We start from the raw sequence: 24,652 nt of genomic DNA, 5'->3' as shown, positions 1-24,652 counted from the left end.
GATCAGCAGCCCTTCGCGGTTTCAGCACGCGGTAATCGGCACACCCGCAGATCTCGGATACTGGTTGGACTTCCTTCACTCCTCGAGTCCTGCACTCTGGTGAGGGGACTCAAGCTCTGGTCGTCCTGCTTCTAGAGGGTCCTTAGGAGACGCCTGGAGCTTCTGGCCAGATTGCAGACGTTGCACTAGACTACGGATTTCTCGACCCCTGGTACTCAGTTCCTGCAGCAACAAATTACAGCCAGTCGGGGAATGATGGTCCAGTGGAGTTCATCTCGGGGTTAGTTGGTCCCACTAACCAGAGGGAAGAAGTCGTCCCTTCCGGAGCTTCTCTTGTCGATCAGAAAAAGGAGTTTCAGCACAGCGCCAGGGCTTCACCAGGAAATTCAATGGTCCAGGAGGATGCAGCAAGCTTTGTTCATGGTTTCTTCATCAGGTGTTCTTCGCAGTGGTAGACTCCGACTCTTGTCCCAAACCCCTCACCTTAAGCCTAGGCTGTTACTAAGCAGGTTTCTCCCATTCATGCACAGCCTAGGCTGTCACTCAAACAGCAGAGTGGCTGTCCTGAAAGGACAGCCATCCAGCCAAGACCGGGTGCATTCATGCACTCCTAGAGACAAAGGACAAGGGAGTTTCGGGAACCTCCCTCACATCCTGCCTTTCTAGACACACTGGAGCCAGAGGTGGATTTCGGAACTAAAGCCCACCAAAGGCAAAAACGAACAAAGGGCTCAAACCTGGTTTGGCACGCAGAGTAAAAACCAGGAAAGACCTCACAAACAGAAAATGGTGAAAAAAGAAGAGCGGGCCATTTTGACAAAATGGTCACCCATGGGTGCTATACTGCAGTCGAGGATTCAGCCTGTGATAGAAAAGCACAATGGTAGGAAAATAAAACCATTGCCACCAGCCATTTAAAGTAGGGAGGGTAACTAAAAATGTTACATGAGTAGGTAGGATAAGGGGCTACTAGGTACTCCCCAGCACTCCACTAAGGATTGTGTGTGCTGGACCTACAAAGAGAAAAGGTAAGTAAAGTCAATTTCACTTTACTAGTCTTGGGAATAGTAGTTCACACAAGAAAGGTATTTAAACCTTATGAGAAATCAAAAGGCGTTCTCTGTGGCACTGCAATGAAGGAGCTGTGTGTCACCATTCAAATAGCAGATGCCTATGAGTTTGTAAGACTCCAAAAACAAAGGAAACAATCCAAATCAGGTCAAAACATATGAGCTTGAGAAAAAGGTCGCACTCACTCCAGGTTTAAAATTCCTAAAGTCCAGCAAAAGAGCTGGGGGTCTCTAATGTTGGAGGAATGTAGCACTAAAATGAAATTCTCCTTGGCAATGCTTAATAGGAATCTAATTCGGTGAACAGATTCATGGACAAATGGATTAGAAACCAAGTGGCTGAAGACTCACTTCAGACATTTGTATTACGCCGGACCGTGGTATATAGCTCTGACTAAGCTATTAACTTTCAGAAGACTTCTCAGAACGCACATAGCTAGCTCAAAGTGGGCTACAGAGATGTGTTTTGGGTGGGGAGGGTCAGGTACATGGTGGGAATGCCAATAGGGAACGGCACGGTCATGGGTCATAAGCAGGTGGCCAAAAAGACTAAGCATCCACAGGCTGTGCACCCCTTCTCCGTCCTATCTTCACTGCCAATGACAATAGGTTTGGTTTATAGGCTGCGCCTAATAGCCAAAACCTAATAGAAGCATGTTATCGATATTCAAAAACAAATGCTAGTTCTGCCGGAGGTGGGGAGGAGGCAGTGGAGAATAAACAATGTGCCTAAATAATACACTGTTAAGATCCGCAGCAAACCCTCCCTTAAAAATACTGTGGGATGCTGGCAAGTGGCTGAACAAAGATACCATGAACACCCCAACCTGCACCCACATTTCATGGGCTTTCTACGGATTCGAGCAAGAGTTGAGCTGGAAGAAAGGGAGGAGGGATGTGGTGCGTTGCCAGATAGTTTTCTAGCTGCTGCTTCTGCAACACTCCGCGGCTGCCTGCAATGACTGGAGATTATCGTGTCTGAACACATCCCTTCAATGCATAGGATCTACCTCACTGGTAATACTCAATGCCACGCAAAAGAAGTTTTTGCACTTGAATTTGCTTTAATTTCAAGTGTTAAAAGGAAACCAAGCATATGCTTTCAGTGACAGCCCCCTCACCACAATAGTAAGCTTTGCCAAACGCTCACCCTTCAAAGCAAACATGACCGGAGGAAACAACACATTGTGCTCCCTGCTAAAGTGTTGCACGCAAGCCTTACTCTGCAATCGCATTGCTGGATAGGGCTTGCACTGGTGTAACCAACATGTAACAAGCATATGCGCTATGATTTCACCCACTTCACATATCACGTATGGGCACTGGAAGCGCAAACACATCTAAAGCAGACGCGGCTGTCATTTGCTCTAGCAGGGGAGTGTTAGAGGTTTGCTCTTTGGATGTGGTCTCACTGGGAAAGGTTCTGGATTTAGAGACATAGTCGCACCGTACAGACAGGCGGTAGGAATACCGCAGGCAGCATTTGGTAATCGCAGCTGCAGGTAAAGTACATTCCATTACGGAAAGGGACATACTGTGCATAGGTACAATTAAGTCAACCCAGTCCCCGCCGCACAGTTGCCCAGTTAATTAAACCGATCTACAAATGAGGGACACTTACCAACAGCAGACACAGCAGGGCACTTATCGTAGATGTATTTCATACAGACCTCCCGCACTGTCTTTGCATTGATTGCCTGATCAATAGAAAAACGCAGTTAGGACAGAGAACAAACACCATGTCCAATAAATCATGTTTTGCACACTGACAGAACGGGGCCGTATGAGTCAGTATATGACTACTTTATTGAAATGCACAATCAAAAGACAATAACTAATTACCTCCAACTGAAATATAGATTGCAAGAGATTACTGGGTGGTAGACAAACCGAACCAAGAAACAAGTGGTCTATATGAGCTGTGGTAATCGGAGTGCTCCAATTAAAAAAACAAAATAAACAGACCACTTGTGTCAGTTAAAACATTCGTTTCACACAATCCATTCTAAAATCAATTACACCACATAAAATGATCAACATTAGATAAGTCGAATCATTAATATCAATACATGGAACAATAGCAGCAATACAGAGAAATCTCTGGCCAAAAACTCTGAAAACAGTGTCTCGGCATTGTACATACATTTAAAAAAAAATACACGCAATCCACAAATGGATGTTTAAGTTTCCACTGCAGAATTGCAAAATCGAGTGTCTCATATTTTGCAATGTTATTTCTGGGTGCTAAAAACTACTCTGGTCGGATAAGATTCAATTTAAATTCTTAAAATAGAATTCCTAAAAACGTGACGGATGCTTAATCAAACGAGGAGACATCACATTAAAAGCTTTAATATTCAGTTTAAAAGGATCGTAACGGTGATAAGTCATCAGTAGTTCTCTACTGATAATCCAGTCCAATTCCAAGACTTTCTTCTTGGTTATACCTGGACTAAAACTGAATTACTCTGGCGAAGAACCAATACGTTCCAGAAATAAGTCACAACCAGCTTTCCAGCAAGTCAAAACCTTGCATGTCTTTAGGGCCAGTTCCTCCTGAAGCTTAAATATAAGAGGGGGCAAACCCTTCCATATAGCTGCCATAACCTCCAATCAATGAGGAGAAACTAGGCTCAGTTTGTGGCAAATCGTTGCTATAGGAACACCTTGTGCAAGAGCAAGAAACTTTCCTCCATATTACAGCTTCCCACTTGGACCATTCCAAACATAACAAGAACCGTTTAATGAGTTGGGAATTTCTATTATGGTAGAGACGCAGCAGTGGAATCATTGAAACCTTGCCATATTTCATAAGAAATGACTGCAGTTGTAACAGCTGCTGTTGCAGATACTCTAGCAGAGTTTAGCAGAGTTAAGAATCTGCTTTAGCTTGGAAACCTGAATTGATAACCCCCCCCCCCGCCGCCAAGTATTTAAAATTCCTTACTACCTCTATTTTCATATCATTAATGTACAATGCAAAGTAATTCTTGCAACCAAAAAAAACTGTCGACATGATGAATATTTTAGATAAATAACATTCAGCCTTAAATCCAAATCTGTCAGATATCCGTTTAAGGCGGTCAATGACTGTTGAAGCCAATGGGGGTCAATTCACACAATATGGAACAAGTTACTTACCTGTAACTGTTGTTCTCCAGCATGGGTCTGGCATGGATTCATATGCTCATGAATATTCCCCGTCAGGCTGGGAATCCTCGGTAAAGAAAAATCAGTATCAGTTTTTCTGATCTGTCTTTCGTAGTAGTAACCAATCACTGATCTCTGCGTCATACTGACCACAGCCAATGACTGCCATCTCCATAAGCCCCGCCTCTGGCAGCCATCTTCAGATTTGGTAGCACGTGAAGAGGCAGTATGACCAAGTGAAGAGCCGCAGAGGGGTAGGCGGGAGGGTTCGCATGTGAATCCATGCCAGACCCATGCTGGAGAACAACAGTTACAGGTAAGTAACTTGTTCCTTCTCCAGCATGGGGTCTGGCATGGATTCACATGCTAATGAATAAAAGAATACATAGCAGTACACACAGGCACAACCACGGGAGGTGGCAAAGGCTCAACATTAAGCATTACATCAAAACTCAACATTAAGCAATTCTTACCTCCTCACCAGGCTCACCTTAGGCGAACAGGACTCCTCCCTGGAATCCCGATCGACGCAGTAGAATTTCATGGAGTGTGTCGACCTCCACGTAGCAGCCCTGCAGATGTCCAGCAAGGGCACACCAGATAGGAACGCTGGCGACGAAGGCGACGGGAAGAAAACAGGCAACACCAAGGGTTCGTTGAGGTGGAAGTCCGACGGCACCTTGGGCATGAAGGAGGAGTGCGTCCTGAACACTACCCTCGTGTCGTGAAAAGTCAAGTACGGGGGCTTGCAGGAAAGGGCCTGGATCTCTGGATCTCTCCCACCCGTCGTGCGGAGGTGATGGCCACAAGAAACGCTGTTCAGAAACGAAACTGATACTGATTTTTCTTTACCGAGGATTCCCAGCCTGACGACAGGGAATATTCATGAGCATGTGAATCCATGCCAGACCCCATGTTGGAGAACATCAGCATAAACACGGTAATGAAGTCTTATATTACCCAGGGTCAGTGGGTTATCCCTCACAGTCAAACCCAAATCATATATACACACATTAAATAAGAAGGGGGGTGATGACACGCCCATGACGCAGCCCTCTGTATCAATCCATCTGGTGAAGGTGCCATCTTTATCAATTCTTATTCTAGTATTAGTATGTAGAGCTTCTAGGATACTTAAAGCAGAGGGACAGCCCAGTGCTTGTAATTTCTGCCATTATATGGCTCTAATTACACAATCGCCTGAGAAATATCAAGAAACGCCAAGTATAACGGTTATTTTGCTGGACTTGCTTGTCCAGAAGTAACACCAGGCCATAAACAGATGTCCATACTCCCTTATTAAACCAGATTGGAATACATCCAAACAGCCAACATTACAGGCCCAGATCTTTAGTTCCTTCAGTAAAAGGGTAGCAAAGATTTGATCTGTACAGTCCAACAAAGATATTGGACGGTAATTGGTTAGCTGTTGCCTTTCTTCATGCTTAAAAATCAGTATAATGACCGCACCTTTCCATGGTGGAGGGATAACCTGGGATTTCAAAATATTGTTAAACAGAGCCAGTCAGATTCTAGCCACAATGCCAGAAATCCGTCTGAACCACGCGTAAATATATTCATCCACTCTTACATGCTTTCCAAGACGCATGCTTTAATTTATACAGTCCTACTATGGGAACCGCACGCAATACAAAACAGAAAAAGAGTCTTCCCAACGGTCAGCTGATCTAGGTTGAGCCTGGAGTAATTTTTGTATAACTGGATTTACAAGGAACTGGCATCTCTATGTTCTAGACATTGTAGCATTTTTTCAGTGTCCATGTGAACCATTCATCTGTGCGATCTCAACCAATTAAGGCAAGGCGGATTTAGTTTATTAATCAAAGCATATGAGATCAAGCCACTTTCTCTCGGCTTCCTGACATTTTTCCGTAAGTCCCTCTTATTTTGTTGAACCAGTTAACCAAATACCTGAGAATGTGACTATTTGTCGCTTTTAATCCCTTTTCTGTTGCTGAATCTTTATGCAGCGATTGCACTGTGGGTGCGTACTCGGGGGTTAAACAAAACATTTCTCCATTTCCCAGCATTCTTGAACTAGGGAGTGAAAATAATTAGCAATCAATGGTCTCCCCATTATCGCTTGGTCTCACCTCAAAGGATAGATACCGTTTTCATCAGTTGAATTGGTAAAGCTGTAGCCCGGGGATATAAGCAGGGCGAACTCGATCTGGCATCTGACAGAGTTGATGCCATATCACGAGAGACTCTTATCAGAACAGAATCCCAAAAGTAAGAGAGAATTGAAGTCACCAGTATTTGTATCCAAGTTTTCTACGCAAAGTAACAAAATCAAGAAAACTATTATGAAGCATTGGGAGATTTTGAAGAATGATATTAGAGTTCAAGATATTTTTAGTGAAAAACCAATCTTTGCATACCAACGCAGTAGGAACCTAAGGGATGAATTGGTGCAGACGAAACCTACAGTCAGGGAACCTATGACACAGCGAACTGGGACATATCCTTGTTTACAGTGTGTCAACTGTAATTTTGTTATTAAAGGAAACTCCATTAACCATCCAAGGACGGGGCAGAAGATTATGCTTAAGACTTTTGCCACATGTGACAGTAGTAATATCATCTACGGCATTAAATGCCCGTGTGGGAAATGTTATGTGGGACAGTCAACCCGAACAGCCAAATTGAGGTGGGGTGAACACCGATCTTGTATTCGTAATGCAAACATCAATTCAACTGTGGCACGACATTGGATGGCCAATGGACATAACGTGTCCCAAATAAAATTTGTGATTTTGGAAGCTTTAACCAAGAATAGCCCTCATGAGGATTTATGCCAACGTTTGAGTCGCAGAGAGACATATTGGATTGACAAACTTGGCAGTCTGGCTCCCAATGGGTTAAATGAGGAGATCAACTTTCACTGTTTTCTCTAATTGTTTTCTCTTATTGTTTTCTTACATTGCATTTAGCATTATTTGGTTTAGATTGACACCAGTACGTATATGACCTGAATGTTGAGGGTCACTTGAATGTATATGAATAAGAGATGTTTCCCATGTTTAAAAGTTGTCCTGCATGCTGCGCATCCTGGAGTTCCCCCAGGACCCGAGGTGCTGTCTGTTTAGACGACACCACTAGCGGCATTAAGGCACATACTATTAATATAAGGTACAGCCCTAGGGTTGCTCCCTAGGCTCCATCCATCCTACTTAGGCACGTTCATAATTAGTATAGCCTCATCTGAGGTGCTCACATAACAGACATTACTTTTATCCAAATGGGTTCATTCAATCTTAGTATTTTTTCTATGTCCATGGGTGACAGATTACTTTTTTCTTCTCTTTTTTTCTTTTTTGATTCTTAGGCGATGACTTTTATCATTACTGCCCCAGGAGGTCCAGTAATTAGATATTTTGATCATATTGAGTTTATTGACCAGTTCTCGGACACGGGTCGCGGCTCGTGTTCATAGAGCCGTGATCACGTGTCTTACACAACTGAGTTGCTTGGCTGCGCACCGATGCAAGGAGGACATTCTGCCTTCAATCACGTGTCTTATTAAACCAGGTTGCTCGGCAATGCTCCGATGCAACGAAGACAGTCTGCTTTGAGCAGACGCTGAGAGAACTTCTCCGCTTTGTTCCTTACATATGGTGAGTTACAATCCACGCCTGTTTATTTCTATTTAGCGTTTAGCTACACTTTGGATAGGTCCTTTATATATATTCACTTTACCATTCACAGCACCTGCTCGCCGTACACGGTGGAGCAGCCGGACCTCTGAAACATAGATTTCGCCATTACTCACCTACATCAGGTAATGGACCCGATTCCCTCCATTTTGTTATAGGTTAACTTTACTTGCCTTTGTACTGATTTGTTTCTTATTTTATATCTTTTGACCTGCCTTCTGATCCGGCTCATTACATTGTCGGGTATGTGTTTACCTTCATATTTTTTCAACTATTTGGATGATGACTGTTCATACTGATATTTATATACTTACGTTGTTTCTAATATGGGAATTATTCTATATTGGATATTAATCTTGGGATGGTTGGCACAATTGCATGTGAATGTTATATGTTTATTGTTTTAGACTTGCCCTGATGAAGGAATTGGTTATATTCCGAAATGCATTGGCACAAAAATAAGTCTTCAGATAGAGTGATTTATGGCAATCTCTTCCTCACGAAGAACAATTTTGGTGGCTACTAGTCACTTCTTTCTATAAAATAATCTTCAACATTGAAAAATCACTATATATTTGACTTTTGTATTTTTTCAAGAATTGGATCGAAGGAACTATACATAGTGAAATTACAACTAATATAGAACCCAGTATGGGATTCCAGAGAGCTGCTGTATGATTGGGTTGTCACCTAATCTTTGTTTAAAGCTGTAGCCAATAAGCTATGATCGCACTCTGGATAGTCCAAAACTCCATTTTCCAGCATAAATTACTGACATTTCTAGAAATGTAAGATATAATTCAAAGTGGACTCCGAAAAAGCATTATAAATCACCAACAATATTGCCACTTAGCAGCAATAAATCCCAAGAGTCCATTACAACTCCAATTTTAAAACCACAATCTCTGGAATTGGCCTAACCTTGATTACCCACCCGCGTACTGTAGTGCAAAGAGTCCAAGAGGTCACTATTAAAAACATAAATCACAATATATGCTCCATTATCAGGACTTTCAAACATTAAAGAAATGTTTTTTTAAAAGGAGTAAAGATCTGCAGCAGTTGGGTTAAAATATACATTTAAGTAGCAAACCTACTGGAGAGCCACAAATGTCCACGTCCCACCAATCTAATCATTATGCCCTTTCTATTGGTGTTCAGTTGCTGGCATTGAAACACTAAGGGCCATTCTTATTGCACACAGCAAACCACAAAAAGGTCGTACCTCAACCCTTGACAAGCTTCTACATAAACAGTAAAACCATTAATAAGAGCCTCAATCCAGGTTTCTTGTAGACAGATGTCGTCGTAATTGTCAAACAACTCAATATGATGCACTAAATGGGAGTGTGCACGTGTATTCCACGAAGCCAAAGACCGATTTGCACCAATTACGTTTATGCGTCAGTGTCACTCCACTATGAAGTGCATTCACAATGGGGACCAATCATAAGCAGGTCTTTTATCGGTGGAGTTGCTTACAGAATTGGTCACAAACCGACAATTTTCCGCCCCCGTTTTAACAATGAAAGGATTGGTTGCTGCACCACATTCCCCAATAACTAAAACCTGGAGTGTGGATCTTGCATACAACTCCTCTTGACCCAGGGATTCAAAAATACAATGCCCAAGCGAGAAGGCCTCAGCTTCAGTATAAAAGCTTAAAAATGTCTACACAATTTCTCATAACGAATTCCACTTGGGTTATATCTTTCGTTATCAGTCTGTGGGTCAGTATCTCCAATAGAAGGGATATAATGTACTGCCTATTCAAAGTCCTACCATCCTTTTCTTTAAAAAGTCCTTCCAGATAAAGGGTATGTGTACCAGAACATAAGGGCAGAGCATAGCTGCTCCCGTAGACTTACTAGGAGTGGTATTTGGCCTAAGCAGTACTACTTGATTTGCCAGCTTATTCCTTCTTTCTTCCAAAGTAAGAAAGATTGTGAACAACTGCGGCAGATCGCAACCCTTATTGTCCGTCTGTAGGGACGAAAATTGGTGCTGTTGGTATAAAATGTCCAGCTCCTTTACTTCCTGTAAACCTCAAAGCATCAGTTATCTTTATTGATATCTCATTAGAAATTAAACATAAAGGGGACTTCTCGGATTCCTCTTTCAAGTCTAGTTGTGAACCTTCAGTATCAGCGTTGATCGTCATTATACTCACATTTAGTGCCATTTAATCCTCTTGTACTGGTTTTAAAAAAGTGTGTAATTGCATTTTTTTCACGCGCTGGTGAAAGGGATTTCTTTTTACACCTAGATTTGGAAGGCTTCACAGATAAAACTTGATTTTCCAGGGACACATCGGCCCTGGGCGAGCCGCCCCCCCCCCCACCTCCCCCTCCCTCCTATGGTTACACGCTACTAGGACAGCATAAGGAAGGGGCCGAGGCAGTCGATGGCATGGGGTATTCCATATCGACATCCCCCAGCCGCGATTTTAATTTCCGTGCTCCTTTACTTTGATGTCTGGGAAGATTAAGAAGTTTATTTTTTAGCTTTAATCTGACATGCAAGATGTCCGCCACTACCTCAATTGCTACATAAGTATCTGCAGATGGTGATTTCATTGAAGCATCTAATATTAATGATGTGCTTTGTGCCAAAGGTTCCTGACTGGCTGGTTCCAAAAGATGTTGACCAGAAGACACCGAATGGAACCTCATCACGAGTCACTCCCAAAACATTAGAAGTTGGAGCAGACTGAACCCTACATCACACTGACGAAGGTGTTCTCGCTGGCACTGTAGCACTTTGAAGAACTCCCCTTGCTTCCACGATGTATTCAGGACTTTTTCATCCGCCTACATTTCATTAAGGACCGTTCACATTTTTTGTTTGTCTTGTATACATTTATGTAGAACATTAAGCATTCAGGCTTCCAGGGTTATGTAAATATATTCAATCAAGGTTCACTCACTTTCGCTCTTCAGTATCAGTTGAACATTATTTCGATTTCAGCCGTGCTAAAAACAGTACAAGGGTAGTCTCAACAAGAAATTGTGTTCATTCTGTAGGCTATTTAAGAGCATGGATTACAATACTCAAAACCTCTGGTTAGGAGGAAAGAAGAATACAAAGGCTTCATAAAGTATTGGATTAAAACTGCAAAAAGAGCATTTTATCATTAAAACCACGAGAAGTCCTAAAAACCCAGGACGAGTGCATGGGAAGACTACTGCCTGTTCTGACAGGGTTGCACAAATCAAGTCCAGAGGGGTGGGGGGGGGGGGGTTAACTTACAGAAGGCATTTGGCCCTTTAACGTCCACACCTTCACAGGTACAGGACTCCCAAGTTTGTAGTCAAGGTGGTTACACTTTGTACGACCACTCGAAACTGAAGTCCGTCCAAGCCTTTGGGTTCAGGTCGGTTTCCAATGAAGAGTGCTTTTGAAGTCTAAACTGCTATCTCTTGAAGAAGCTGAACGTACGCCAGCTTTTCACTGCCAAATAATAAATGTGAAAAACTAGGACTGATGTGCACTTACAAGCCTTAGTTCTTGATCAAACAAACTTCACAAAGACATTACTAACAGTATGTAGATAGATGTCCAAGCAGGACACTTTAGTTTGCCTGCAGCGCGTTCTAACAGTTTGCCAATTTGAATTTCATAAACTGGTACAGAACGCCCTCTTGTGGCAGAAAGAGCAGAATGCCATTTCATCATAAAAGTCCTATAACACTTGTGTATTCAAATATTAATCTGAAAAATAGGTTAGGTTATGTTGATTTATACCTCACACCGACCACGCAAGGGCAGTCTCCAGGCGCTCCAATATAAAGACTTTGTGGTAAAAATATTGCTCTACAGCAGGGGTGCAAAACTTCGGCAGCGTTCCAGTTAAGATTCGACTTCACCTATCCCAGGTCGTACCATCAGGTCTATGAAAATTAACAGCATAATAAAACAGTAGCAGCTGGTGTATTTGACAAGTGTTATGGCATAAACACTCCCCCCAACTGGTGCAAGCAAATTGACCTAACTGCCACACAGCGAAACCCTCTTCTATCCGGGATAGATATCAACGCTAGATCGTTTGGCAAAAATAAAAAACATTGGACATCAGAAACCCAGTCCTATTCGTCTTTGAAACCTGGTTCTCCAGTGATTTCAATCCGATCGCACACAAAGCCTTCCCTCTCGGCTACTCCCCGATCGTACACAACAGGCCTAGCACAGCCGAGAGCCTAGCCATCCTGCACAACGATCACCGGCCAGTGAAGTCTTCCTGGCAACACCAAATGTGAATCCCTTCTCGCTAAGTTCCACCTCAGCCCTTCCGTCACCCATAGTTTCCTTCTCCTGTATATGGCAACCGGCTACGACCAACACTTCGGATTCTCTGAATCGCTCGCACCCACGCAGGCCCTGCACGCACTATGCAAGGAGATTTCAATTTATGGTTTGATGCCTCCGCCAACCCCATGACCTGCTCCCTCACTGAAAATCTGGAAGCTCTCGGCCTGTCACAATTGGTCTCTCACCCGACCGACATGGCAGGACATACCCTTGACACTTTTCATTGAACCTTAAATCCAATTTGACTGCTGCAGATACAAACTTTCTGGAGCTATCTGGTAGGCCAACTTCACTCTTGCCGACAGTCGTCACAGTGAAAAACCTTGGTGTCAAAATGGAGCCTGCTCTTCTTTCAACTGTCTTGTAAGGCAGACTAGAAATCACTATTTTCTGGGGAAAGCGGCCATAATTAATACACCAGTCTCATAGTGGTTAGACTACTGCAAATCCCTCTATGTTGGACTTCTGGCATCAGATATCGGCCGGCTTCAACAGATTTACAAGGTGCTCCTACACTGGTTCTTCCACGGTCTCTGTATTGGTAGCCTGTGAAATACAGCATTTTTCATACCCTTATGCACTGTTCACAAGGGTCTAGTCTCACTGCCCCCAAATTATTTTAGAACACAAACCTCAGCCCCACAATGCGAGCTATATATGCATTCACATGTGGCAAAGACCTTTCGCCAATTCCCCATTTTAGTTTGACCAGACAGAGGGCCATCTCGGATTTAAGGCCATGTACTTGTGACATTTCATGTCCATCTTGTAGAAGGGAGTACATTAACCTGCTTATTTAAACTACATACCACGTCTTGCTCTTTTACAACTGATCATTCTTCAAACCTTCGTCCCTACGCACAGAGCTTATCCTTTTTTTCATCTGGTTTGAGGATTTCCATTTAGCATCAAGACTATTACACATGAAAGTACACTTTACAAAATATAAAAACAAATGCATGATTGTTTATAGGAGTATAACGGTCTCAACAGGAGCACAGGCCGCAGTAGAGGCTCATGAGCGAGAAAGGTGAATTGTAAAAGGGCGTCATTTGCTGGCTCATGTTATTTCACCTTTTCAATACTAACATTTTGCGAGACAACATACATTTAAGCGGGCCGAATGGTGGTACTCATGGTTTGATATAATACAGTAGTGGACCATAATCAACAGTCGATGGACATCAGTACCATGCAAAATGTTAGGGGGGATAGAGTATGGACATCGAGGAGACAAACAAGGCGGGGGGCGGTCGGATGGATGAATTATACATACATCAATCTGGGTATTCCATTCTTCCAAAGAAATACGATGTCCATAATTCAAGATGCTTCGCCCGATATCCTCACAAATAGGGGTGGTGCCTAAAAGAATTTAGAACATACGAAAATCAGCTAAGACATAATGGAGCTTGTATTATTTGAGAAAGGAACTACACATGCTGTTCACTTATAGTATGTAGTCCCTTTTCACTGTGGCATGACCAAGTGGAATAATTCAGAATGCCAGAAATAAAGCAAAATGTATGTTTGACCATAGAAGATGGTTAAGGAGCATGCGCGTTCTAACAAATTGAGATGTCAAAAGTGCCACATTAAGTAAACAGGGATTAGAACCTGCATACATTAACCCTCTCCCCCCTAGTCAGTTAATGAAAAGCAAACACTGTATATCACACAAAAGATCACTAGTCAAACACATACCATCCAGCTGTGCAACCATGGCCATTTTCAGTGCAACTTTGGCTCGGTTCACCTCGCTATCAGTCACACCAGTACACAAATGCATCCTGCAAGAATAAGTTTGGAATTTACAGTCTCATCAAGATTTATCTTTAGAAAAAACACGTATATTTTTCAATAGAAACGTTTTTTTATTTTGTCCTGCTCGTTTGGGTTCAAACATTTATGCGAAATTAAGCTGGTTTTCATGTGTAGCAGCAGCTTGGACTTTAAAACACTTTCCACATCCTCCCAACAAGCTAATGGAGCCACTTGGCAGGCTGCACGATGAACCCACCACACTCAAAGAGTTAACAAGCCTGCTCGACTCGTCTAGAGCAAGCAAGCAATTCCCTTCATCCATACACATGAGCAGCCAGTCACCTCACCCATACACGAAACCGTTCAGTCTATACAGCAAATAACACTATTGCCTAATATGGAGTATCTCCGATTGGTTATTTATAACGCGCTTAATACCCAGAGGCTTCTAAGCGCAACCCGGGGATCGAACCCGTTTTGCTCTGCGTCTTGCTTCCAAGGTGAGCGCGTGGCCACAAAGCTATCCTCCCAGCCTGAGTAAATCAGATGGTCAGCATCGACCCATACAAACCCATCTACTTGAAAGCAGTCCGACACGTGTTGTAAACAGCGGTTTGCCTCATCTTTACAGCAAACCTGCAGTATGCCACATTTATTAAAAAAAGGATTGCTTTTAACTACCTTTTCACTTGACATAATTGATCTCTGGAGTAGCCACATTCTGTTTTTATTCAAATGAAAACTTGCTCAGGCGGATTTGCAACAAGTTCGGGACATCACCCAGCCCACAACCTACCACCCACCTCTGACCTACTTGGGTCTACATACCCAGAAAGGGAACCAGGAGTTGAGAACCCAGACTCATGAACTGAGCAGATGACAGGACAAGTCCTGAGATCTGGAAACAACACCTCTACAATAGGACCTACTTCACGTTATTAGTATCCAAACATTTCCGGAAAGAAATCTTGATTTCACAAATGAACAGTGCATGGCTCACACTAAAAACAAATACCACCAATACTATTCTATCAATTGGAGCCTAAAAAAATGTTCGGTATTCGTTTGCAAGCCAGCAGGTTGATAAAGGTAGACAAAAGTGGCGCAGAAAAAAGTCACATCCTTGTAAGGTAAATTACGGTTTTCTAAAATTCATTGGGATGGCAGCTTGTGTACCGTACCACCTTGAGGATGTGGGGTACAACAATTATCCCAAGGGGGGGGGGGGGGGGGGAGACTAAAATACCAGACTAGAAAAGGCTCTTAAGCAAGGATAGCATGGGCCATTGTGATAGTCTATTGTGTGGGGATCATTTATCTTAACACCAACTCAAATCCTAATTGAGATTTCTTTGAACCCTAAATCGAAATCAACCATTTCAAATATTAAGCCAGTCGCCCAAATGCATTTTATATTAGCCTGCATACATGGGAGATCTTGTACTCTGCGGCCTATAGGCAATTCTTTTGCAACATGTCCATAAAGAAGAGAATATTGAAATGGCACAAACATTGCTGTTACTGTTTCTTCATGCTTCACGACATTTTCGCAATTAGAAAAATATAAGAAAAATAGCGATGAGCACCTCTCTGCGAGAACACAGCTAAAGGGCCTGTCCTTTGGGAAAGTACCCACTTCAGAGTCCGCAGCCACACTTTAGTTCACTGTACCTTTCACAGTAGGCAAATCTCCATTTGCATATCAATGTTTGTCCTGCCCACATACAGCACCGAAATGCTATGGCAATTTTCTTCTGAACAAGAGTACCAACAGCAACCCCAGGCATGCATTTCAGCCTTGTTGGGCCTCAGTGAGGTGGAGCTGTGCCTCTTCGAGCACAGTAAGCATGGGGTCCACGTCTGGATGACCCTAGGAAACTTAGGGTGACTAAGGTAAGTTAAACAATAAAAAAATAGTCATAGGCACCCCTCTGCGAACAAACACAGCTAAATGGCCTGTTCTTTGGGAAGGTACCCACTGGAGAGTCCGCAGTCACACTGGTTTATTTTATTTGTATAGCGCTCCAGACCCATGGGTAGATGTGCGCATAAAGAGTTCAGTTACAGGAATGACGTATGCACTATACATGGTGCAACAATTACAAATTACAGCAATTTACATTATTTACAAAACTTCAGCAGGTTCATAGGAGATTCAGAGGTGATCGCTACTCTTTGTTCAGTAGCCAGCGAATAACCCGTTTCCTGAAGATTGGAAAGGACTCAATGGTTTTGATATTGAGATGTAGGGAGTTCCAGAGAAGTGAGGCAAGCACTGTGAAACTGGAGCCGCCTGCTCCATTTAATGTGAATCTAGGCACAAGCAAGCATAAGGAGTTGGATGACCTGGTGATTCTGGGAGCGGATTTCATAGTGAATTTGTTGGTGAGATATGGTGGGGCTAGGTTGTTTAAGGCTTTGTAGGGGAGGCAGATGGTTTTGAGGTCAATTTTATGTTGTATTGAGAGCCATTTGCATGCTTTCCTAGTTGTGGAAATGTGCTCTCGTCTTGGGATGTTGAGTGCTGCGCGCAATGCGTTATTCTGGAGAACTTGGAGTTTGTTAATTGATTGGTTGGCACCTAGGTATAGGCTGTTACAATAGTCTAGTTTGGACTGTACGAGTGCTCTGGCAAGTGTGAGGCAGCTATGGGGCGAGAGGAAAGGTCTGAAGGGTCTTATCAGATTGCCAGTGTAGGCGGTGGCTGATGCGGTCATTAGTTTGTTTGGTGAGGTTGGTGTTGGCTTCAAAGTAAAAGCCTAGGGTTTTCACACCATTAACAATGGGGATGGTGTTACCGTCAATAATAATGTTTTTTGTAGTGAGGACTGAGTTTGGACAGGTTGCTGGGAGAGCCGACTAGAAGAAGCTCGGACTTATCATTTAGACAGAGGCCGTGCGTGGCCATCCATGCCTGAATGATGGAGAAGATTTCATTGATTCGGGTGACGTCTGTTGTAGTTGCCTGAGATAGTGAGGAGTATCTGGGTGTTGCCTGCATAGTTAGTGTAGGTGACACCCAGACGGTCCAGTTTGTCGAATAGTGGCTTTGTAAATATGTTGTACAAAGTCGGGGAGACACAAGAGCCTTGTGGGACTCCGCATGTGATGTGGATGGGGTCTGCTGCTGATGTGGTGGAGAAGACTCATGGTTCTGTTCGCTAGGAAGGATTGTATCCAGGAGGTGGCGGAGGGGGAGAAATGTGCTGCGCTAGATAGGTGGCTGCAAAGGATTTCGTGATCGACTAAATCGAAGGCTGCCGAGAGGTCTAGTAGGAGTAGGATAGCGGCCTTGCCATTGTCCTTAATGTCATCAATCTGGCTTTTGAGGTCCACAAGGGCAGTTTATGTACCATGTAGAGGTCTGAAGCCAGAATGACGTATACCTAGGAGTTGGTTGGATTCTAGATGGTCCTGGATTTGGAGCAAATCGACTTTGTCCAATATTTTTAGCAGGAATGGGACAGTTGTGATGGGTCTATAGTTAGTGGGTATGGCTGGGTCGAGTGTTTTTTTTTTTTTTTAACAGGGTGAGAACCCGAGATTGTTTTAGGTTGCTAGGGACTGTGTTATTAGCGAAGGAGAGGTTTATCAGTTTAGTGATGAAAGGGGAAGAGGTCTCTGGCTGCATCTTTTATTATCTGGGCGGGACAGCTGTCCCCTTTGCAATTAGATGGTTTTAAGGAGGAGATGATTTTCTGGACGTTTTAAAGGTGAAGCCTGTATTAAGATCGGTGGGTAAGGATGAGCTTGGGCTGGTAAATTACTACTAAAGAGTTGTTGGCGTTTGTCCTCAATTTTAGTTTGGAGTCCTACAATTTTGGAGTTAAGGGCGTTCTGGATGCTGGTGCACCAAGGCTAGTCTTTTATGCAGGTGTCTGTGGGTGGATTTGGGTTCTCTAGTTCCTTTAGAATTTTGAAGAGTTCTTCAGTGGAAGAGCCTGCCTGATCTATCCTGACGTTCTAAGCGTCTTTTATGGTGCAAATTATCTCCTTTGTATAGGGCGGATGTATTCCGGAGGTTGGATTTGTTTTCCACTGATGGGAAAGTTTTCCATATGAGTTCTAGTTTAGCTTTCTGTTTCCTGAGTAGTTTAAGTTCTGGGGTGTACCACGAATTTAAATGGGCTATTGGTTTACTTTTGCGTAGTTTCAGGGGGGCAATGGTATCGATGGCATTGGCCATGGACTTGTTGAAGGTGTCAACCAGTAGATTTAGTTCAGCATGGCCGGTAGTGCGTTTAGGGCTGGTAGGACCAGTGGTAGCAAGGCCTCGGCCGTAATGTTATGTTTGTTTCTGGTCAGGCAGGCAGGTGCCATATGGCATTTTTTGGGAGCTACCTGATAGATGTTGATTTCGAGGGGGGTAAGGTAATGGTCTGACCATGTGAGGGGTTGAGGGTCACTGCATGTGGTGTTGTAGTGGAGTGTTGCCACCCAATCTATAATTCTGGTGAGTGGGTAGGTACTGTGTTGAGTGAAACCGTGGTTGGTAAGAGCGTTTGCTAGTGATGTAGCTGGGGCGTCGTTCGGGTCGTTGTAGCCAAGATTAAAGTCGCCAAGGAGAATAGATTGTGCTAGCAGCCTGGAGGTTTCGGCAATGAGCGACCTGATATCTTCTTCAAAGACTCCAGGTGGGCCTGGTGGTCTGTAGATAAGGTAAAGTGTGATTGTACTTGTGGGAGAGGTTTGTAACTTGACTGAGTAACTCGCAAGATTTAAGTGATGAGGAGGAGACTGATCTGCAGTCAAGTAGTGATTTAGAGATGAATGCTATGCCACCTCCCCTACCGTTAGGTCTATCAGCTCTGAGGATGGAGTAGTTGGCAGGGATGGCTATAGATAGGTATGGTCCTGATGCCTCATGTAACCACGTTTCCGTTAAGGCAAGGAAGTCAAGATCATTAGTTAAAATGGCGTCGGCCACTTCAGTAGGGTGTGCCGCCAGGGATCGGACATTGAGTAGGGCTCCTTTAAGGGGCCGGGGCCGTGGATCAGGCTTGTTGAGGGTCTTTGGTGGCTCCTGGGTTGTGGAGTTGTAATTGGCAGAGTGCCTGCTGGTTTTTGGATGGAGTCTTGTGGCAAGTCTGTTGTTGCGTGCTATGATGTTGGGGTTAGCGGTGCATAGGACTTAATTTCGAAAAATATGATGGCATCAAGATCATGAGTTCTTTTCTCTTAGGCTGAGTAGATCCAACTCTTGCCTGGAGCCTTCCCGGTTGGTCCTTGCTGCAAAATCCCTTCCAAAGTCCTGTCTCTGGCTTTATGACAAAGGAATCAATTAACCAGGTTTTTGCCTGCAGATCCTGAAGTCTCCCCTGCTGCAACTCTTCCCTGCTGAGGTACTGTGTTGGCTGGGGCGTTTACCTACATTAAGCCTTTGTGATTCCCGTGTACCTTTGGGGTGTGTTTGTGATTTGGAGTCCTCTCAACCAGTTCACAGAGGCCCACGGCTGGAATCCTGCCAGGGTGTCTTTTCAGACATCCCTGCACCCTTTCAAACTCTCTAAGTGTAATACTTACCTGTTTGGTCTTCCTTAGGAACTCTGTCTTTTGCTACTTCTTTGCCTTCCTGAATTCCCTGTTGGAAACTAGAGACCTAGTGACCCTCATTCGCCACTGTGAACACTCATGCTCCAAGAATAAGGGAAAAGACCTTCCAAGGATTGTGCCTATTGCCTAGAAAAGAGAAGTATTTAATCTTTTACCTACTCGTACATGAGTTGGTAGGTAACTGAGTGAGCAGTTACAAAAGTTCTTAACTTGAATGTGTGTTGTGCCACTCTGAAATGTTATGTAAGGTTATGTTACTCACCTGTGAATTGGTTGTGCCTCTTTTCAAAAGTAATGCTGGTGGCTTCCCTGAACTATTTTCTTACATAGTATTAGTGGGTAAATTCACCAACTGGGTCTTGATTTCCATGACCTATTGTATAGCCTGTTAAATTAAGTCTGCCTTGGGTTTTACCTACCTAGAATAACATGGGAGTCACTCCTAGAATAACATGGAGTCACTGGAGTCATTGGGTTTTGCTTTCCGTGGTCTGTTTTATACAGATGCTAAAACAGGCTTAGGTTTATACCTAACTTTAAGTTGCTGGTAGCTCCTTTAAAAGTGTGAGTTTTACTTACCTTGGGCCATCTTAAAACAAGTTATTGCTTACTTTAGTCTGTGTTCCACCAACCTGAAAAGCAACTAATAGTATATTACAACATTAGGTTTTACCTGCCTAGAATAGCGGTGTGCCATTCTTAAAAAAAGTGTTCTGTAGGTGTAGCTGACCTCGGTCTGCCTGGTGCAATCCTAAATTAAGAGTTCTTGCTCACCTTAGTCTGTTTTCCACTGAGCATAAAAGCAACTAATTGTATATTACACCAAAAAGGTCTTACTCACCTAGTATAAACTTACCCTGAATGTGATCATAGGTTTCTACGGTTCCTTGAATGAGTGTTCCACAATTCATAAAAGTATACTTACAGGTTCTCTTATGTTACTGAAGGTAATCATAAAGTAACTTATGGTTTTATTCCCCATGATAGGTGTGTCCTATACTAAAGATGTTTGATGAGGTCTGACTTGCCAAGAAATATGGTTAGTTTTCTGAACAAGGTTTATGCTTTGGTCTGTACACCTTCAAGCATCGTGTTGTGTTTTTATAAGGTTTTATAATCTTATGACCAAGTACTTACCACCCCGAGATTTATCTTGGACTAACCAGAATTTATAATAAACATTAGATTTTATATTACTTCGGGTTGTCAGTGTTTCTGTAGAACCCTTGGTATCCTTAAAGTTCTTTGTACCTTCCTACAGCCCTCTCTCCCTCCCAAGATACACCTGGCTGCTCCGTCTACGCTACCATATACTCAGGGGGGTACAGCCTTATACTAAGAATGGAGTCTTGTACTGTCTGTTGAATTGCTATACTGGACTTCAGAAAACTGTCACAACACAAATTAAAATCCCAAAATCTTTTATTTAGCTAAAAGGGCATACAAGCTATTAAAAACACTAAGAATCTCCCCGCAATGAGATGCAGAGAATGTAGACTTTCACAGAAAAGGGAACTCTAGATATTGAGCAGGAGTCGGCAGGTAAAAGTCTTTTAGAAAAGGCAAACTAGTTCAGGATCTTAAAAAAGGTCACTAGGGCCATAAAATCTATGCCACTTCTTTTAGGGTCTAGATGGTGTCTGCAAGTATAAGCTGTCTGGTGCACCCAGTTGCTTGACTGAATTCAACAAAGCGATGTGGTTCGACAAGTGGCAACAACTTGTGGCTCCATTTAGCTTGCGGCAGACAATGTTCAAGTATGTGTGGCTCGAAGGCTTATTGGGGTCTCGATATGAAGAAAGTGGAGATTGAGCAGTGCCCAGGCACGAATGGACAAACCAGTGCAGTTCATCATGGGGCAACGGTTTGTGTCGCAAAAAACTTGGAAGAGGTGGCAAAGTTGGTTCAGTGTAGCTCTCAGTTGGCGACGACATGGAGGAACACAGGTTCGATCCCAGGGTCCGCACTTTGAAACCTCTGGGTCCTCAAGTCCGTTATTTATAACCTATCTTTAAAGAGGTACAAATTATTCATAACCCTTACAGCTGCTGGCAGCAGCTTGAAATTACAGAGCCAAAGGCAATTTCTGTTGATCCATGGGGTACTGTTGCAGAGTTTGTAAGGAAAGGATTTCTTTTTCTACCCTTCCCCGCCAGGAAAGTTGACAGGACCCTTGCAGGGATTGCCACCTTAGCAGGCAACCCTCTGTGGCAGGGAAATAATCTGGATGATGCAAGGGGAGTCTCAAAGATGATTCAATTAAAAGGACAGGGGGGAGGGGGAGCTTACAGACTGAGGTTGTCATTGTGCCAAAGCGGATTGGTCAATTCAAAGTCTTCTGTAAGGGGCCAATCCTTGCTGTTTTAACAGAATATTCCTTGTGATGTCAAATCCCTTGGACTTTAGGAAGTTATGAGGGGTCTTGGGATGGAAGTGCTTGGCAAATCCCATATGGCTGGCCACTTTCCCAGTATGCAGGACCTCTACACTGTCCTCCACCCTTTGCCCAGATTGCTTTATATCAAAAAAGGACTCTAGAAATTCTTCCTGGTACGAAATCCCTTCACTTTGAAGCACCCAAATCCTACCCCAACCCTAGGAGGGTTACACGTCCTGTTTGCCTGGGAAAGGGTTTGAAGCTTACAAGCAGATAAAGCATTCTGTGCACTGCCCACCACATGTTTGTGAAGCTTCCAAGCAATACAATAAATAGCTCCCTTGCAGGTCCGGTGGTAAGCAACAAAATGACAGATTTCGTTTGAGTCGTTCCAGCTATTTCACCATCAGCAGCTATATCAAAACAAATATACCTTTAAAGGCAGTGTTAGGCAAGATTGTTTGCAGTACCCTGTGGGAGACTGCACCAGCCTTGTCCTCTTTCAATAGTTATGTAACCCAACCTTAGGTATGAGCATTTACTACACAAGTTGGTATAGTGATTTAGCAGCCAGGCTCAACTCAAGAGGGGGGTCAATGTAGCTGTAAGGTTGCAACACAGTTTCACAGTGACAGTTATTCAAATAAACACTTAGCCTCAAGGTTGCTTGATTAAAAATGTATTAATGTATTAAACAGTACATAAGCCTTCTTCAGAAGGGATCGAAGACATGTAACACAAAATGCACTTCAAACACGCTCTTAGTTTCTCTAAATCTGATGATACCCAATGGGGATGGCACACGGACACTTCCTACACCTTCAGGTGACTTAAATAGCTAGGACACTGTGGACATTGATGCAATACCGAGTTTGGCGCAAAGATATGGAAATAAAACAAAAGTTAACAAATAATTCATAAACTAGTAAGTCATTTTTTTAACCCTCCAATGCAAAGTAAATTCACCCTTTCCAGTGGTAAAGGCTAAAGCACAGTCAGAGGTAAGAAGAGTCTCGCAGGAAGCCAGGACAGCCAATGTTAGTTGAGTAAAAGTCTTGCACAATGTTTTTAGAAATAAGTTTGTAGAAATAAGATTCACTTGAAGGGCTACAAACTGGGAGGCTTGTGAGGGGGGGGGGGGGGCAAAGCTGCAAGCAACTCTGCAATGGCAACCAAGACAAGTCTCCACTGAGCACTAGTAAGGCTACACAACAAGAGGTTTACAGCACCTTTGCTTAGAAGAAAACTGGATCCAGCTGCACTTCTGCTCCCGTGTAGCTCTGCAGGTCCGGTGTTCCTGGGCCTCAAAGAGGGAGGACACCTGGGGACTCCTGCACTGCGAATGGAAGGTCGGCAGCAGCAACGGGCAAACTTCAGATCAGCGGCACTTCACGGTTTCAGCTCCTCGCGTCTCTCGCAAATAGCTCCACCGCGGATTCTCGGATACCACTCTGGACTTTCCTTGCATCTTGGGTCCAGTACTCTGTTGAGGTGGCTGAGGCTCGGTCAGTCCTGCTTCATGGGAGTCTGGAGGACCTTCCTAGAGCTCAGGTCAGACTTAAAAGCGATGCACTCAGTCTGGTGTTCTTCTCCCTGGCAAAAGCAATGGTAGTACTGCCAGCTCCGAGAGGATGTCCAGACGAGTTCACTTTGGGGTTGATTGGTCCCAAGGGGAGAAGCCGTCCTTGCAGGGCGTCTCTAGTCGAGGCGAATTCAGAGCTTCAGCACAGCAGCGGGGCTTCACCAGGCAAACCAACGTTCCAGGAGTTGCAGCAGGCATCTCTTCCAAGTTGTTGTTCTTTGGATTCCGTTCTTTTTTGGATTCATTCGTTCCAGTGGTCGACTGTCTTCCAAGCCAAAAGCCTCGCCTTTTATGCAGGTTTCTCCCATTCATTTGCAGCCAACCCGTCACTCACAGCAGGGTGGATGTCCTCAGAGGACAGCCAGCCGGCCACCTTTGGGTGCATTCCGGTAACCAAGGGGATTAAGCACAGGGAGTTTCGGGCACCTCCCTCACTTCCTGCCCCTGCCAGACATGCCCCTGCCAGACATACTGGAGCCAGAGGTGGCCTTCACCAGTGAATGCCGTCAAAGACAAAACGAACAAAGGGACCAAACCTGGTTTGGCGCGCAGAGTAAATCTCAAGAAGGAACTTTCCAACAAGAAATGGCAAAAAAGAAGAAGCCTGCAGTAAAAACACAATGATAGGAAAAAGTAAACCACTGCCCCCAGCCATTAATTGTAGAAAGCTTAACAAAAACGTTACATGAGAATCTAGACAAAGCGGATACTAAGTAACCCCTCCAGCACGGTTCCACAAAAATATCGCGGAAATTCGCACATGGACCCTGCGGGGGACACCTCCACAAGCCCTGCTCCCACATAATATCCCCAACAAAAATATCGCCTATGGCGAACCAAACGGCCATATCTACGGCAATATTTTTGTTGGGAATCTTATGTAGCGATACCTCCAGCACTCTATTGTAAGATAGTGTGTGCTGGGTCTAGAAAGTTACAATGTAAGTAAAAAGTTCACTTCACTGTTCTTGGAAACAGTAATTCCCTATGTCACTGCATTGAAGGTGCTGTGCTTCACAATGTAAAAAGATGCATGTGGAGTTGGTCAGACTGCAAAACCAAAAGGAACGCAGTGTTCAGATAAAAAAATAAAAATAAAAAACACATGAGCGTGGGAGACAGGTTACGCTTCTCCAGGTTAGAAATTCAAAGCCCTAAAGTCCAGCAAAAA

General features: G+C 43.7%; 1 protein-coding gene across 1 annotated transcript in view; it reads right to left on the bottom strand.

Moving 5' to 3' along the window:
• The window catches only part of UQCRC1 (ubiquinol-cytochrome c reductase core protein 1), a 159,524-nt gene that overhangs the window by 5,182 nt on the left and 129,690 nt on the right, over positions 1-24,652 (bottom strand). Inside the window, exons 10-12 of the mRNA XM_069643343.1 lie at positions 13,910-13,995; positions 13,482-13,570; positions 2,692-2,767 (exon numbers count right to left, since the gene is read on the bottom strand). Coding sequence (XP_069499444.1) covers positions 2,692-2,767; positions 13,482-13,570; positions 13,910-13,995 — 251 coding nt within the window. The remainder of the gene's footprint in view (positions 1-2,691; positions 2,768-13,481; positions 13,571-13,909; positions 13,996-24,652) is intronic.

This window comes from Ambystoma mexicanum, chromosome 2p, assembly GCF_040938575.1.
Source record: "Ambystoma mexicanum isolate Mex_15411 chromosome 2p, UKY_AmexF1_1, whole genome shotgun sequence".
Taxonomy (NCBI): Eukaryota; Metazoa; Chordata; class Amphibia; order Caudata; family Ambystomatidae; genus Ambystoma; species Ambystoma mexicanum.
Note: the sequence above shows the minus strand (reverse complement) of the source record. Positions and strands in the feature narration are given on the sequence as shown.